Raw genomic sequence first — 16499 nt, forward strand, 5'->3', positions numbered from 1 at the left:
TTTAATAATTGTTCACAGTTGTCGCAATGTGACCTGGTAATTTTATGGTTTGAACTTTGACATAATTTGGGAGAAATTAATTAACGTTATTCAATGAAATACATTATAAACGTACATTGAAATGGAACAATATTTTTTCGGTAATTTTTACAAGCTAGATATTATAAATATTTTATCTGAGTTTAATATAGACAGCTAGGTAACCAGTTACTGTTTTGTACTTACCTAGAGTTGGGCAAATCAGTTGTTCCTACAATACCTACTTGAGCTCAGCGAATACTTGAGCTCAGCAGATCAGATGACTAGCTTGCAGCACCTCAGTTAATTAACCACTTTGCCCAAATTAATATGCTTGTAGCCTTAAAGTATTTATGCTACATGTAGGCTGACATCTTAAACCATGTTATAAATCATATTTTCAAATTTGCATGTGAAGACTGTCATGTGTATTTTATTGGTTCATGTTTTTCATGTCTTTTATTTAACCCTCATGTTTTCCATGGTCCATTGTCAGGTATTGTTTGTTGTATGTAACTTTGGTTGTGAATTCAAGTTTATGTCAAGTCAAGTTTATGTTTATGTTTCATTCATGTTTGTAGTTAGGGTTTTGGATATCACGAGTTGGAATAAATTTGCACTTGGGTTCTTTACTTCATCATCTTCGTCTTTGTCATTGCCAGTGCCAGCAACAACGTTACAGAATACCTGACTGACAAAAATGAACCCAGCAATCCAACTCCTATGCTTACGTCAGGGGAATCGTCCCCTGGAGGATTACGTGGAGGACTTTTGCACTCTGGCATGCCAGGTGGACTTTAATGAGGTTGCCCTCAAAGACATTTTTCGTTTTGGACCGATTGAGTCTATCTCTTTGCTGATGCCAGGCGGTCAGAGTACCCACAGCCTGGCTCAATATATCGACCTCGCCCTGCAGATTATTGGTTCCATGTTCACTGTGGGGGAGGCGGATGCCGAGCCAGAGTTCCACGTCATGGCCACCAAGCCAGAGTTCCACGTCATGGCTGCCAAGCCAGAGTTCCACGTCATGGCCGCCAAGCCAGAGTTCCACGACATGGCCGCCAAGCCAGAGTTCCACGTCATGCAATGCCTCAGCCTGCTCCATGCCATGTCACAGCAATGCCTCAGCCTGCTCCATGCCATGTCACAGCAACGCCTCAGCCTGCTCCATACCATGTCACAGCAACGCCTCAGCCTGCTCCATGCCATGTCACAGTTATGCCTCAGCCTGTTCCATGCCATGTCACTGCAACGCCTCAGCCTGCTCCATGCCATGTCACAGCAATGCCTCAGCCTACTCCATGCCATGTCACAGCCACACCTGAGCCTACTCCATGTCATGTTACAGCCACGCCTGAGCCTGCTCCATGCCATGTCACAGCCACGCCTGAGTCTACTCCACACCATGTCATAGCCACATCTGAGCTATTGGACCTGGAGATGGTTCCCGCCCTTGTACCCACCCTATGGACGCTTCCTCAGGATCAGACAAGTTCCGATCCTCCAAATTCGCCTAAACCCTCCGAGCCCTGGACTCCGCCTTGGTTCTCCGAGTCCTTAGTTTCACCTTGACTCTATGTCCCTTTGGCTCCACCGTGGTCCTTTGGCCAATCGGCTTCTCTAGGGTCCCTCGTCCCTCCAGCTCCGCCTTGGTCAGTCGGTCACCTGGCTCCGCCTGAGCTCTCCAATCCCACAGCTACGCTTCATCAATCCGAGCCTGCGGCTCCACCGGGGACCACCTTCCCTATGGCTCCGCCTTGGTCTTCAGTCCCACCGGCTCCGCCTCTGTCCTATGATCCCCCAGCTCCACCTCGGTCCTCCGACCCTTGGGTGCTACTTCGGTTCTCTGAACCTCCGGTTCCACCATGGTCCTTCGAGCCATCGGCTACTCTCCGGGCACCAAGTTCCCTGGTGTTGCCCCTCAAGTCTCTCACGGCCCTGCCTTCCACGGTTCACCCCTCAAGCCTCTCAGGGCTCCACTTTCCATTGAATCTGCCAGGCCACGCCCCACGCCATGTCTTGCCTAGCCATGCTTCAAGACCTCCCTACAGAACTTTGGGTTTATGCCATGTTTAATGTGTTTTGTTCATGTGTTGGGGCGTCGGGAGCCGCCCCTTAGTGGGGGGGATATGTCATGTGTATTTTGTTGGTTCATGTTTTTCATGCCTTTTATTTTGAAATTCTAGTTCCTGTTTCATGTCATGTGATTCCCTTGTCATGTGATTTCATGTTTCCCTCCATGTTCATGTGTCTTGTTTTCATTGGTTGATTGTCTTATCTTGTTTAGAGTTCTTTGTGTTTATTGGTTATCATTGTCATGTTTCTCCCATGTCATGTATTTAACCCTCATGTTTTCCATGGTTCATTGTCAGGTATTGTCTGTTGTATTTAGCTTTGGTTGTGAATTCAAGTTTATGTCAAGTTTGTCAAAGTCAAGCTTATGTCAAGTCAAGTTTATGTTTATGTTTCATTCATGTTCTTAGTTAGGGTTTTGGATATCACGATTTGGAATAAATTTGCACTTGGGTTCTTTACTTCATAGTCATCATGTTTGTCATTGCCAGTGCCAGCAACAATGTTACAAAGACATAGAAAATATATTTTTTATTTTTTTTAAACAGATGTTGGCCAGTCAGGAGGAGATACTGTAAGGAATTCAAGAGGCATGACATGATACTTGACAGATTGTAACAATTGGAAGCCCATTATCTCTTGCTTACCAATGCCCTTGAAATGAATATTTCCTTTAGGGTACAATGGGGCTAATCGGCCCCCTGCTACCACAGCACTTTCCTAAACACCTATTTGTCACTATGCACTGCTAAATTTTCCTGATCCATGAGATCACTTTGAGTAATGTCTAAAGGTTGATTTTGAGGCAATTTGATGTAATATTTTATATATATTTTTTATATATTGCAAATTATTTAGCTGATGAAAATCCCCAAAATTATCACATTTATTTTGAGACAAAATACTTATTTGTTATTTTCAGTTTTGTTCAAGGTGATTAAATAAAATGTTTTTCAATAACTGTCCAATATTTGAAAAGATATTTGCATAAGTATTTTGGGGTAAAAAGCCCCCCTTTTGCAGGGGTTAAAGGCCCCCATAATGCACACTGTTTTTCTTAAGTGGATGGAATAGATTTGATATGAATAATGTTCAAAGTGGCCTCATATTGACTGATCCAATCATAATGGATATTCATTTGTATGTAGAATACTTGAGATGTTATGAAATGCCAAATGTGATTGAAATTAACAGGAAATGGTGCACCCTTTTCTGAACTAGTTATTTTGAATTAGCATTATTATAATTTGTAACTCAAAAAAGCATCTTGCTGTCTCAAAATCATTTGCATTGGTTGACCAATTTTGCCCTATAACTATGCACCATATACCTATACTATATCACTATAAACCCCTTGGGGGCCATTTACCCCAAGTTTGGGCTAAAAGGCTCCCTTGCCACCTTTAAAAAAAAAAAAAGAAGAAGAAGAAAAACACTTTAATCAAAACAACCTTCTTTTATTATTTCTTTTCACACAAATTATGCTGCTTTATTAATATTCAATAAAAATAAATCTATTTGTGACCAGAAAAAAGCTAAATTCCTTAAGGTGTGCCTTTAGCACCGTTGTACCCTATACATTTACATTTTAAACAAGTTTTCTAAACTCTTGATTTTTACTATATACTGTATATAGTAAAGTATATTCTTTATATATATATATATATATATGCATTATAAACAGCAGGAAGCCTAACTATATCAGTACCTTGCCATTTAAGTTTCTGCACCAATCCAGCTGCTCGAATGAGATCTGGTCCCCTCTGTACACCATCTTTCAGCTGCATTCACAATCAATAACACGGGTATTACACTGACGAATATTGCTGTACAAGTAGTACTGTACCGTGGTATGTATGGGTTTAATATGTATAGCTTATTGTTATATATATCGTATTATTTTAAATGTTTAAAATTACGTTTTGGGTTGATTCTCTCACCTGTCCTTTCGAGAAAGGTGCGCCAATGATTCCCACACTGTGCTGGTGATGGTGCTCTCTCTTGAATATGTGAAAAGCGGCTCGTAATCCAGTGAAGAGCTTCATTAGCGTCATAATTAATGCAGCTGTGTGGAATAACGGGCTCTAAATGCGGCTGTAAAAAGCAGATTATAGTGCGTGTGACGACACGGTGTCCGGATAAAGTAATCAGACTGCTCGAGTTCTTTCAGGGAGAACTCATTTGAGATTACGCCATGGTCTAATTTGCATATCGAATAGTTCATTAACATATCAGGATGATGTATTGTATTATATTATATTATAATATAACAATACTTTAATAGGCTAATCAGATAATATAATATTCAGAAAGCTGAATATTATATTATATTATATTATAATATAATATTCAGCTTTCTGAATATTATATTATCTGATTAGCCTATTAAAGTATTGTTGGGTAGTGACAGTGTCCTGCACTGAGACAGACTTGAAAGAGTCAAATTAGCTTTAATTTTAATACCATTTTCAAAGTTGCTATAAATTTCAGTTTACTTTTAGTTAGTTTCATTCATGTTTATGTTTAAATTTATATAAAATAATTTTTTTTTTAATTATTTTTATTTTTTTTTTACAGCTTAGTTTTTACCTTGTGGACACTTGTTATCTTGTTTTTCTCTCTTCAAATTTTTTTTTTTCTCTTCAAAAAATTTTTTTCTCTCTTCAAAATTTTTTTCTCTCTTCAAAAATGGTTTTTTTTTTCTCTCTTCAAAAAAATTTTTTTTTCTCTTCAAAAAAATCTTGGCCACCAGGTGCCACTATCAGTAAACATGTAATCTTATGCATTTAATGCTTTCTCTGTTGCTACATAGTTGAATAATACATTTATTATTTAATCAAGACAAAATCAGATTACATATGTTTGATATGGCATTCGTTGTCGTGTAACAATTGGAGTTATTTTTTGCTTGAAATTGTTGGTCTTTCTAAACCATCTATGCCGTAAATACACTGTCTACTGCAGAAGTGAAGAGTTCCAGATGAAGAATGTCAAATAACCGGACATGGGTTACAGCATTCGAAGAACACATCAACAGTGGCCGCCTAAACCTCGAGTTCAAGATAACAAATAACCCCTCCCAATTTCATGTTTAGACAGACCAACAATATCTGGATATTTATTTGACATTCTTCATCTGGAACTCTTCACTTCTGCAGTAGACAGTGTGTTTCAAATGCATATACAACTTGCTATATTAAAATATATTATTATAATTAAATTCCACCATGAAAGTCTGCACATGACATCCCCGTTCAGTCGCGAGGATTTAATTTATAAATGATCTTTTCGTTTAGAAATTAGATTACTTACAACAATATTAACATTACCAGACGTACCCCTAACACTTCAAAAGGACAGACATAATAATAATTTCCCCATGTTTCCCGTTTTCCTCAATACATTCTTTCGCTTCCACCATGTAACACTGAGCAAACGGCATAGATGGTTTAGACAGACCAACAATTTCAAACCAAAAAATAACTCCAGTTGTTACCTGACAACGAATGCCATATCAAACATATGTAACCTGATTTTGTCTTGATTAATGTTTGCAAACCCTTAAATAAATAATAAATGTATTATTCATCAATATAGCAACAGACAAAGCATTAAAAGCATATGATTACATGTTTACTGATAGTGGCACCTGGTGGCCAATATTGGTACCGCATGCATTTTTTTTGAAGAAAGAAAAAAAAATTTAGAAGAGAGAAAAAAATGTAAGAATTAGGCTCAGGAAGGAACTGAGACATAAATATATATATATATTTTTCACCTTGCGTTTCAGAGCTTCCATACTTTTCACGCTGAGTTGCCCTTTGCATTTTTTTGTGCAATCGTTGAATTAATTCGTGCAGCGCTTAGAGTGAACTCTGGGGTCAAGAGTAATAATACTTTTACTTTTACTAATATTAAACTTTTTGAACACTGCAGAATTACACAGTCTAGTGGACATCCCAGTCTCAGCAAACACATTTTCAAGCAGGGTTGGGAGGGTTACTTTTGAAATGTATTCCACTACAGATGACAGAATACATGCTGTAAAATGTAATTTGTAACATATTTCATTAGATTACTCAAGGTCAGTAACGTATTCTAAATACTTTGGATTACTTCTTCAGCACTGGTAGATTTTTTCACTTGTTTTGACTATAAAAACTCTGCCAGTACAGTAAGACAAAATACACATGTTAAAAATACATTATCTGAAAAACCTAAATATCTTATGCAGTGTTGTTTCTAAAACAAGATAAATCAAATTGATCTTGTTTTAAGGATGTTTAGATATTTTTACAGGAAAACAATACAAAAATTATCAAGAATATGATTTGTGCCCTAATATCAAAGGTCTTACTAGAATAAAAGAAATTATGATCTAACGTTAATTTTCTTGATAAAAAATATGATCGTGCCTGGTAACACGCATGTAAAATGGCTAGAAATAGCATTTTAGCTTAGCGTAAAGCTCACAATTTACACAAGGTTTATTTCTATTTCTTCTGCTCCAAACTTACTTCAAACTTGCTTCTCTGTCTGCTTGTATGAATGTAACACATCATAAGAAAGTGTTTCACCGCTGTTCAAATGCACTTTGGAATCACATCATTTATATGTATAAATGTTTTCCATCTGAAAGGACTAAATATTAAATGAAACAAATGACAATAAAATGCAAAGTAATCTCTTCAGTAATCAAAATACTTTTTGAATGTAACTGTATTCTAATTACAAATTATTTAAATTGTAACTGTAGTGGAATACAGTTACTTATATTTTGTATTTTATATACGTAATCCCGTTACATGTATTCCGTTACTCCCCAACCCTGTTTACTTAAACAGAATCTTTATTTTTTTCGAGTTTTTAAGCATTTTTTATGTGAACTTGTCGCCCAAACCTCAGATCTTTGGAAACATAAGGTAGAGTCTGCCGTTTTCCACGATGAGAGCTACTACCACAGGCTTCTTCATTATCGACGGTAGGCTACTCTTCCTTTCCGCACCTTTATCCATGAATAAATTGTACTTGCGATGGTCGCTTTGCAAATGCACTTTAAGATTGTGGGAATTTTTCCTTTAATTTCAACACCACAAATTGTATGATTGGACGTGACAATGCATTTGCTTTTTCCAGTTTCATAATTAAACTCTAAATAATCCCACACAGGGCTCCGTCATTTCCTACCAGCCATCATCCATGTCTCTGACACATCACCATCTGCAGGTGTGTGATGAGTGTTCAGTGATTACCAAAATGATCATTTATTTTTGATGATTATTAGGGGCCAAGCACTGAATATGCATAGGCACCTATTGTAATCATTAGTGTTCTTTTTAGGGGTTCAAGCCTGAACGGCTGAAACCCTATTGTTTTTGCTCGGAATTGCTTTTTTGCTCAGATTTGCTTTTATTAGGGGGCCAAGCAATGAAGCTCCTGGAACCCTATTGTAATTGTACTGATTTTCTTCTTTTTTGCGGGCCCAAGCATTGAAAGTGCGAAGACCTTATTGTTCTTCTAAAGATTATTAGGGCCCAAGCACTGAAAGTGCAAAGACCCTATTGTTCGTCTAAGGATTATTATTATTAGTGCCCGAGCATCGGAGGTGCAGGCCGAATATAAATATATACTGTGGTTGAGTGTGTGTGAGATATATATGGCAGACCTCTGCCTGTCCTACGGAGGGAGCGGGAGCCAGGTGAACAATGCACACAAGACTTTGAAAAGTGTGGCATTAATGTACATCAAAACATAAACATGCTTTTCTGCACAAACAAACACATTCAACAACACTCAACAGCCTTGCTTTTCAGCAGTCACTGTGGCACAGTCACACACAGCATCTGTCTCTCCCTGTCTGCTGTGGTCTTCTCTCCTTAAATACTCCTGCCGCTCCTCCCTGGAACATGAGACAAATGAGTTCTGTACAAACAGGTGGAAATCATTTACCGCTTATCTTTCCAGCCTCACTCTGTCCTGACACCGCTCAGCCATGCCCTGCTTGCAACAATATAGAGGTGTAATGCTTCAAATTTCTCACGGTTCTGTTTGTATCATGGTTTTAAGGTCACGGTTTCGGTACAGTTTGGTATTTATGTAGAGAAAGAGATATTACTGCCAAACCCAAAATAAACATTCTGTTTGGTAACAGACACTTCCAAGAGATTTGCCCTCACTACAAATCACTATGGTTTTACAGCAGTAAATGGTATTTGTAGCAAAATCATAGTAACCACAAAATTAACAAAGTTACTGTCATGGTAACAATACTATAGTAAAATCAAGGTTACTATATGGAAATTACAGTTACTATTGTAAAACCATGGTTAATTGTATCAAAACTATGATTTCTGCCAAGAAATCAATGGTGACAGCAGTCATTGTTACTTCAGTCATGGCTACTACAGTATTACTGAATATGGTTCATTTTAATTAGTGTCCTTAACAAAAAATGCTCTAATTACTAACTCTAATTACTAAAAACAAAAGTAAACCAGGTAACTCAGAACATAAAGAAACAAAACACAGGGAACAACCATACAAAGCACAGCATAATACATGTAAAGACTGACAAAAGAAACAGGGAAAACAAGGGCTTAAATACACAGGGGCAAACAAGGGAAGGAGGAACACCTCTGGAAACAATCAGGGGAAAACCAATCATAAAATGAAACTACAAAAGGACTACAAACTAACAGGAAACAAGAACATGGGAACTAAACAAGAATTTCAACATAAAAGTCAATACAAAAAACAGGGAATACGTGACACAATGAAATGCATGCTGTTTTTTCTTCAATCATTGGATTGGATCATAAACAGAGAACATGAAACATAAGTACTGTCGCTCACATGTCGCTTGTTTTAAAAATGCACTCTTAAAATGTTTAATTGTTTTCACTGTAATGTTCTAATTGCAAAATAGTTTTTAAGCTTTAATTTGATACCAAGTTTATGAACACTGATGGAGTTTTTGATATAAAACAAAGCATTTGTTTTATAGCCACATTCAAATGGCCCACCTGTTGGCCAGTGACAGTTAACAGGTTTAAAATGGGCATGTATGATGGCCTCTGTAGCACCCCCATTTTCACCTACAGTCACCAAAATTAGTACATATACAGTTCTCATCAAGCTAGACAACTTTCAGAATTATAAGTATTAGCTCCGCCCAACAGGTAGTCATCCATTTTGGAATTTTGGAATATTGCATTCTCTGAACTTTTAAATACTCCTCCTAGGGGATTCATGAGACTGTCACCACATTTAGACAACATTATGCCAAGATATTGAAAATGCTAAATTGCGAGCAGATTTTGAAATATCAAACGGTGTTGCCATAGCGAGGCATTAAATTAATGGGAAAAAATGGGAAACAGCAGTGTCTCACATCTTCTGTGTGCAATGTGTGATTTAGATCAAAATTTAGATGTATGTTGGGGCTAATTACATGGATTTGACTATTTTGGGTTACGGACATAGCGCCACCACCGGGCAGCAGGAAGCATGGCTCTTAAAAGAGACTTTAAAATAGTTATCTTATATTTACCCAAGTTGCTTCAAAATTGTCTAGAATAATGTCAAATGCCTAATGCATGTGTCCACCTTGCATTGTTTTCCGAAAGTCAACGGGTGGAAATGGACCCATGGTGCTTGGGCCCATCATCGCTGCTCGCAGCTATATTTAGGGCCCAAGCACTGAAAGTGCGGATCCCTATTGTTCTTCTAAGGATTATTATTTTTAAGGCCCAAGCACTGAAAGTGCGGAGCCTTATTGTTCTTCTAAGGATTATTAGGGCCCAAGCACTGAAAGTGCAGAGCCTTATTGTTCTTCTAAGGATTATTATTATTTATTTTTTTCTTCTTCTTCTTTTCAAGGTTTTCGGTATTTTTGGGGTACATAACATGCCTGAAATCTCTTGAAAGTTTGCACACACATCAGAGTCGCTGGCCATTAAGGCGTGGCAAAGTTACAGGTGGGGGGGGCTCTGCGGCACCACCTAGAACATGGGCATGTTCGGGGGGCTATGTAGTACATCCCTTTTGAACTACAGTCACCAAACTTTGTACACATATAGATCTCATGAAGCCGGACAACTTTCGCGCTGACAGTCATAAGCTCTGCCCAAAAGGAAGTTGGCCATTATGGATTGTTTGAAAAATGCATGCTCAGGAATTTGATATATTCCTCCCAGTTATTTTATGTTACAGGTACCAAATGTGGGCGACATCATGCCAAGATATTGACGATGCTAAATTGCGAAGGGATTTTTGATATATCGAACGGTGTTGCCATGGCGAAGCGATAAAATAACATCAAAAAAATGGAATAAGGAAATGTCACATATATTCTGCATGCATGGCATGATTTTACATAAAAATTGAGCCAAATGTTTGTCCTTGCAGGCTGATCACGTTGATGTGGCTATTCTGGGTCACAGTCATAGTGCCACCAACTGGTGGAAGGAAGTGGGTCACTTTTAACAGACTTTGAAATATCCCTATTATGTTAAACTGAATTGCTTCAAAAGATTTTAGAATAATGCCAAGACAGTGCAGATTTAAAATTCTGAAGGGATTCTTGATATCTTAAATACTGTTGCCATGGCAATGCATTCAATCTCATCATTCCTTTTTGTGCATATTCACATGTTTTGAGGTATTTGGTAAGCTTGGTTTTTAAAGTTTATTGTTAATAAACATATGTCTTAATTTATATATAAATAAAATATAATAAAAATATCAACTGAAATGTAAAAATACTAGAAAACCCAGGCTATGTCTAACCCAGTGTGTTGTAACTGCCACTCTGAGTGGCAATTACAAGAAATGTCCAATAGAGGGCATCCAAGCTCCATTGTTGAATGATTCCCAAAATAACACTAAGATTTTCGTGTTGTCTCAAGAAGGGATCCCTCTTTCTTATGTTATGAATATGAAGTATGTGTAACTACATTTTTCAGTTAACTATATTTCTTATTTCATGTGTTAAACATCTCCAGTTCTTGAGTTGGAGTTTCTGTTTCATCTGATCTGTGTATGTTTTGATTGCCGATCCGGCGCTGGAATGTGTTATTTTGAATTTATGATAAATGTTTGTTCTGGCTGTTATCAATGTAATTTATTGTCAGCGGTTTTTTCTGCAACTCGCACTCTTTTCCAGGAAATAGAAAAGCGAAATATGTCCCCTATTGTGATTGCCTTCTCGGCCGTATTGTTTGTGTGGATGTAGAACGTATGTTTTGTTTTTATCTCTCTCTCTTAATCGCTCTCAGGTGTGTGGTAACCAGGTGATCTGATTGTTAATGTGCAGCGCCAGCACGCAGTGTGTTTCCTTCCTTTATAAACTGAGTGTTTCATTGCAGGGTTGTGCGATGGGTGTTCGTGAGCTGTGCCATCTTGGTCACCGGTACTCTCGGGCAAATTCCCGGAGTGGATTTTCCTGTAATTATTTTTTTTATCTACACAGTTTTGATATGGCAACAAGTAAACAAATGAAGTTTCGTCTTACCAGCGTGTGTGGAAACGTTAAAACCACGTGTGTGACAACTAACCCTGCGTTAGTTTGTGCCCCGCGCTCCTCTAGGCTACGAATCTGAAAATGGCAATATATGCTGAAAGTGTTCATAAATATTTTTACTGATATAAAAATGTCAATTATATACAGTAAATACATGCAATATACAGAATATGACAAAAATGACAATTTTCATATATGTATCTTGTTTTTAAAACACTTGTGGAATTTAAATGTGTACATAAATGCTCAAATATATGAACTCTAATTGTATTTATTCGTATATGGCCAGTGGCAATTTCTCAGTGCCAGCAAAATCTTCTCTGCTGCATAACATGCCTACTAAATTTAAAAAAAAAATTCATCCTTTCATTCTGATTGACCTCTTTCCACTCATAATTCATCTACAAACGAATAGCAAACAAAAAACAAACAAAAAAATGTATTGTATTGTATCCAATCAGAATTTATTCCTTTTTTTTCCTTATTCTCCCAATTTTGGAATGCCCTATTCCCAATGTGCTCTAAGTCCTCGTGATGGCATAGTGACTCGCCTCAATCTGGGTGGTGGAGGATGAATCTCAGTTGCCTCTGTGTCTGAGACGCCAACCCGCGCATCTTATCACGTGGCTTGTTGAGTGTGTTACTGTGGAGATACAGCGCTTGTGGAGGCTTCACGCCATCCACCAGGGCATCCACCACGGCATCCACCAAGGCATCCACCAAGGCATCCACGCACAACTCACCACGTGCCCCACCAAGAGCAAACCACATTATAGCGATCACAAGGAGGTTACCCATGTAACTCTACCCTCCCTAGCAACCGGGCCAATTTGGTTACTTAGGAGAACCAGCTGGAGTCACTCAGCACGCCCTGGGATTCGAACTAGCAAACTCCAGGGGTGGTAGCTAACATCTTTACCACTGAGCTACCCAAGCCATTTATTCTTTGATGCTTGCAAGCAAAGTGTGACAACTGTTTCACAAATCGCATGCCTGAAGCCATGCTGGTTAGCCGAAGCAACGCTTGAGTTTGAGCTCCACCCCATTATGTCTTCAGAATCCCTCAACAGTGCACGTGAATAGGCATTTAAAGTCAGATTGTCAGATTCATCAGCCAATCAGATTGATTTATTTGTTTTTGTGGGTGTGGTCAGTGTGAACATGCAGTATTCTAGACTAATTTATGTCCTCATTTGCCCTACGTTAATTTAGAGGCTATTTAAACAGTTGTGCGTATAAATAAAGAATGCAGACTCAAATGTAATGTAATTCATTTATTTTGACAGTGAACAGAGAAAAAAATGCAACAACTTAATTGCATCAAAATTACAAGCCTAAATGACTGCTGTGCTCATTAAAATCTACTTAAACTACCTTAACACCTAATGCCATGATTTACATTTGTTAATTTAATTTAAAGCTGGTTTATGGATAAACAAAAATGGTAAATAATTGCATTGCAATATAATCTTTAGATCTACATATATATATTTTTTCAATAAATTAAATTATAGCAAAAATGTCAAATAAATCAGTTAACTCAGCAAAATATTTTAAATTACAATTAAAAATTGATATTGATAGATAGATAGATTGATTGATTCTCTGAATGGTGATTCATGAGACTGTCACCACATTTCGACAACATTATGCCAAGACATCGAAGATGCTAAATTGCGAACAGATTTTTAAATATTGAACGGTGTTGCCATGGCGATTCACTAAATTAATGGCAAAAATAGGGAAACAGGAAGTGTCTCATATCTTCTGCGTGCATTGTGTGATTTAGATTAAAATTGAGTTGTATGTTTTTTCTTGGGGGCTAATCACATGGATGTGGCTATTGTGGGTCACGGTCATAGCGCCACCAACTGGCAGCAGGAAGTGTGGCACTTACAACAGACTTTGAAAAAGTTATCTTACATTTACCCAAATTGCTTAAATTGTTTAAGCACTGCTGATGGAAAATTTTGAAGGGATGCTTGATAGTTTTAATAGTGTTGTCATGGCAATGGATTAAATTACATGAAGTTGTAGTCAAACTGGAATGGTGGCATATATCTATTACACATTGTATGTTTAGGGTCCAAGTTTACATTAATGTTGAGATGTTGCTGTGTCCATCATGCTTTGTTTTCCGAAAGCCATCGAGTGGAAATGGACCCATGGTGCTTGGGCCTGTCATCACTGCTTGCAGCTATATTTAGGGCCCAAGCACTGAAAGTACGGAGACCCTATTGTTCTTCTAAGGATTATTAGGGCCCAAGCACTGAAAGTGCGAGACCCTATTGTTCTTCTAAGGATTATTATTTTAATTTTTATTATTATTATTATTATTATTTTCAAGGTTTTTGGTACTTTTGGGGTACATAACATACGTGAAAACTCTTGAAAGTTTGCACACACATCAGAGTTGCTGGCCATTAGGGCTTGGCAAAGTTGAGTGGGAGTCATGCAGGAGGGGGCACTGCAGCACCACCTAGAACATGGGCCTGTTTGGGGGGCTCTGTAGCACATCCCTTTTGAGCTATAGTCACCAAATTTTGTACACATGTAGATCTCATCAAGCTGGACAACTTTCGTGCTGACAGTCATAAGCTCTGCTGAAAAGGAAGTTGGCCATTTTGGATTGTTTTTAAAATGCATGCTCTGGAATTTGATATACTTCTCAGAGTGAGTTCATGTTACAGGTACCAAATGTGGGCAACATCATGCCAAGACATTGACGATGCTAAATTGTGAAGGGGTTTTTGATATATCGAATGGTGTTGCCATGGCGAAGCGATAAAATAATGTCAGAAAAATGGAATAAGGAAATGACTCTCACAGTTGTGCTCAAAAGTTTGCATACCCTTGGAGAATTGGTAATATATGTACCATTTTTAAAGAAAACATGAGTGAGCTGGCAAAACACATTTCTTTTATTTCTTATGGTATTCATATTCAACTGTAGGTTATAATAGAATGGCACAATCATAAACAAAACATGGCAACAAAGACAAACATTAAATGACCCCTAAAGTTTCCATATCCTTAGTTCTTAATACTGTGTATTGCCCCCATTAGCATCAATGACAGCGTGCAGTCTTTTGTAATAGCTGTCTATGAGGCCCCAAATTCTTGCAGGTGGTATAGCTGCTCTTTACGGGGAGTCGCATGATGCCATGCGAGGTTCGACGTGTGAACAGCGAGCTCTGTGCACTTTGCTAGTTTTGATACTTTTTCTGTCATAAACCGGTGAGATTCAGTACACCCTGATCCATAACTGTTCTAGGAAGACAATATGTCAAAGAATTCAAAATCCTCGGGCTCTGGAGACATTAAAAAACACTTACATGCTCAATCTGATGCCCCTCTGGAGGCATCGAGCCAGTGAGTCGATTAAATTCGGTGAGAATTGCCGAACGGATCAGCAATGCTGACGAAGGATTATCTGGAGTCATCGGAGAGGAAATTAGCTGCTAATCCGCTAGCGACCAAGGCGGATTTGGAGCATGTCTGGGAGAAGTTGGAGGATTTGGAGAATCGTAACTGGCAGAATAACATGCGAATTGTTGGAATTCCTGAGGACTAAGAAGGTCGGGATATGGTGAAATTCCTGGACGGGCTCTTTCTGAGTCTACTCTACATAACAGGCCATAAGCTGGAAATCGAGCGAGCTCACAGGGTCCCAGCTCGACAATCTGCTGAGGGAGACAGGACCCGATCAATTCTGGCCAAATTTCTGTGATCATCCGATAAAGATCTCGAGGCAAGGAGTAAAGGAAGGCTTTCTTGGAAGAACCACAGCATTTTCTTGTTCCCAGACTTTGCGAATTTGACAAGAGAGAAATGTGGTCGATTCAAAGAATGCAAGAAACTCTTACATCAACGGAAGGTCGCTTTTGCACTGATGTTTCCAGCCAAATTGAGAATAGATACTAAGGATGGCTGTAAAGTATTTACATGTCCCCAACAAGCAATGTCCTTCATAAAGTCAATGGACTGAGTAAGTTATTTTGTGGTTCTCACATTGCAGCCAAGTGAACCGACTCACTGAACATCCACTTGATCGTCCGAGGAAGCTGAGTGCCTATTTTGTTTCTTTTTGTGCTGGTTCTGCCTAGCGGCTGGAGTTTGTTTTGTGTAGCAGCACTCCTTCAGGACAGTGTTGTGGATGAATCTGCACGTTCTTTGTGCTTACACCCAAAGGAGTTTGTTTTGTGGAGTATTTCTTGCAGGACATTGGAGTGATTTGGTCATTTGTTGCACTCATGTAGCAGCCGAATGGGCTGGCTCACTGAACGTTCGTTTGACTGTCCGAGGAGACTGAACAAACTTTTTAAAATTGTATTTATTTATTTATTTGTGTGCTGGTTCCACTAGAGGCTGGAATTTGTTTTGTGGAGGAACACACCTTCGGGACAGTTATGTGGATGAATCTACATGTTCCTTTTCTTTATCCTGCCTATTGGCTGGAGTTTGTATTATAGATTATCTTCTGTTGTGTAATTCTGTTTTACAAAATTTGTATAGAAACACCGAACTTGAGCAATCCGATGGCAAAGTTGTTGAGGGGGCTCTCGTAGGCGTACATGGAATGTTTGAGTTTAGAGGGATGGATGCCGGTTGGCGCTGTCGTGCGCAGGGTTAATGCGCACGTTTTTCTTTTTTCTGTTTGTTTGGTTCAGGGGGAAGTTTGTGGTTTGATTGTTGCACTAATGTGGAATGTGGTCTTTATAATTTATTTTTGACACAATCTATTTTTTCTAATGTCAAAATGTCAGATGTTAGTATGAGTGGATTGTCTCTCTCCAAATGGAATGTGAATGGGTTGGGGCACCCCATAAAAAGAAGGAAAGTTATTTCTGTTCTTAAATGTAAGAAATATGATATAGTGTTTCTTCAA

At 38.4% G+C, this 16499-nt stretch overlaps 2 protein-coding genes across 2 annotated transcripts in view; one reads left to right on the plus strand and one right to left on the minus strand.

Annotated features, from left to right (window-relative positions):
- arg1 (arginase 1) overlaps positions 1-4212 on the minus strand; it is a 75564-nt gene extending 71352 nt beyond the window's left edge. The window contains exons 1-2 of the mRNA XM_051674552.1: positions 4032-4212; positions 3800-3872 (exon numbers count right to left, since the gene is read on the minus strand). Of these exons, the coding sequence (XP_051530512.1) occupies positions 3800-3872; positions 4032-4145 (187 nt within the window). The 5' untranslated portion in view covers positions 4146-4212. The remainder of the gene's footprint in view (positions 1-3799; positions 3873-4031) is intronic.
- LOC127427157 (U6 snRNA-associated Sm-like protein LSm5) overlaps positions 1-16499 on the plus strand; it is a 298822-nt gene that overhangs the window by 170351 nt on the left and 111972 nt on the right. The gene's annotated exons all lie outside the window — the stretch shown is intronic.

This window comes from Myxocyprinus asiaticus, chromosome 36 (assembly GCF_019703515.2).
Source record: "Myxocyprinus asiaticus isolate MX2 ecotype Aquarium Trade chromosome 36, UBuf_Myxa_2, whole genome shotgun sequence".
NCBI lineage: Eukaryota > Metazoa > Chordata > Actinopteri > Cypriniformes > Catostomidae > Myxocyprinus > Myxocyprinus asiaticus.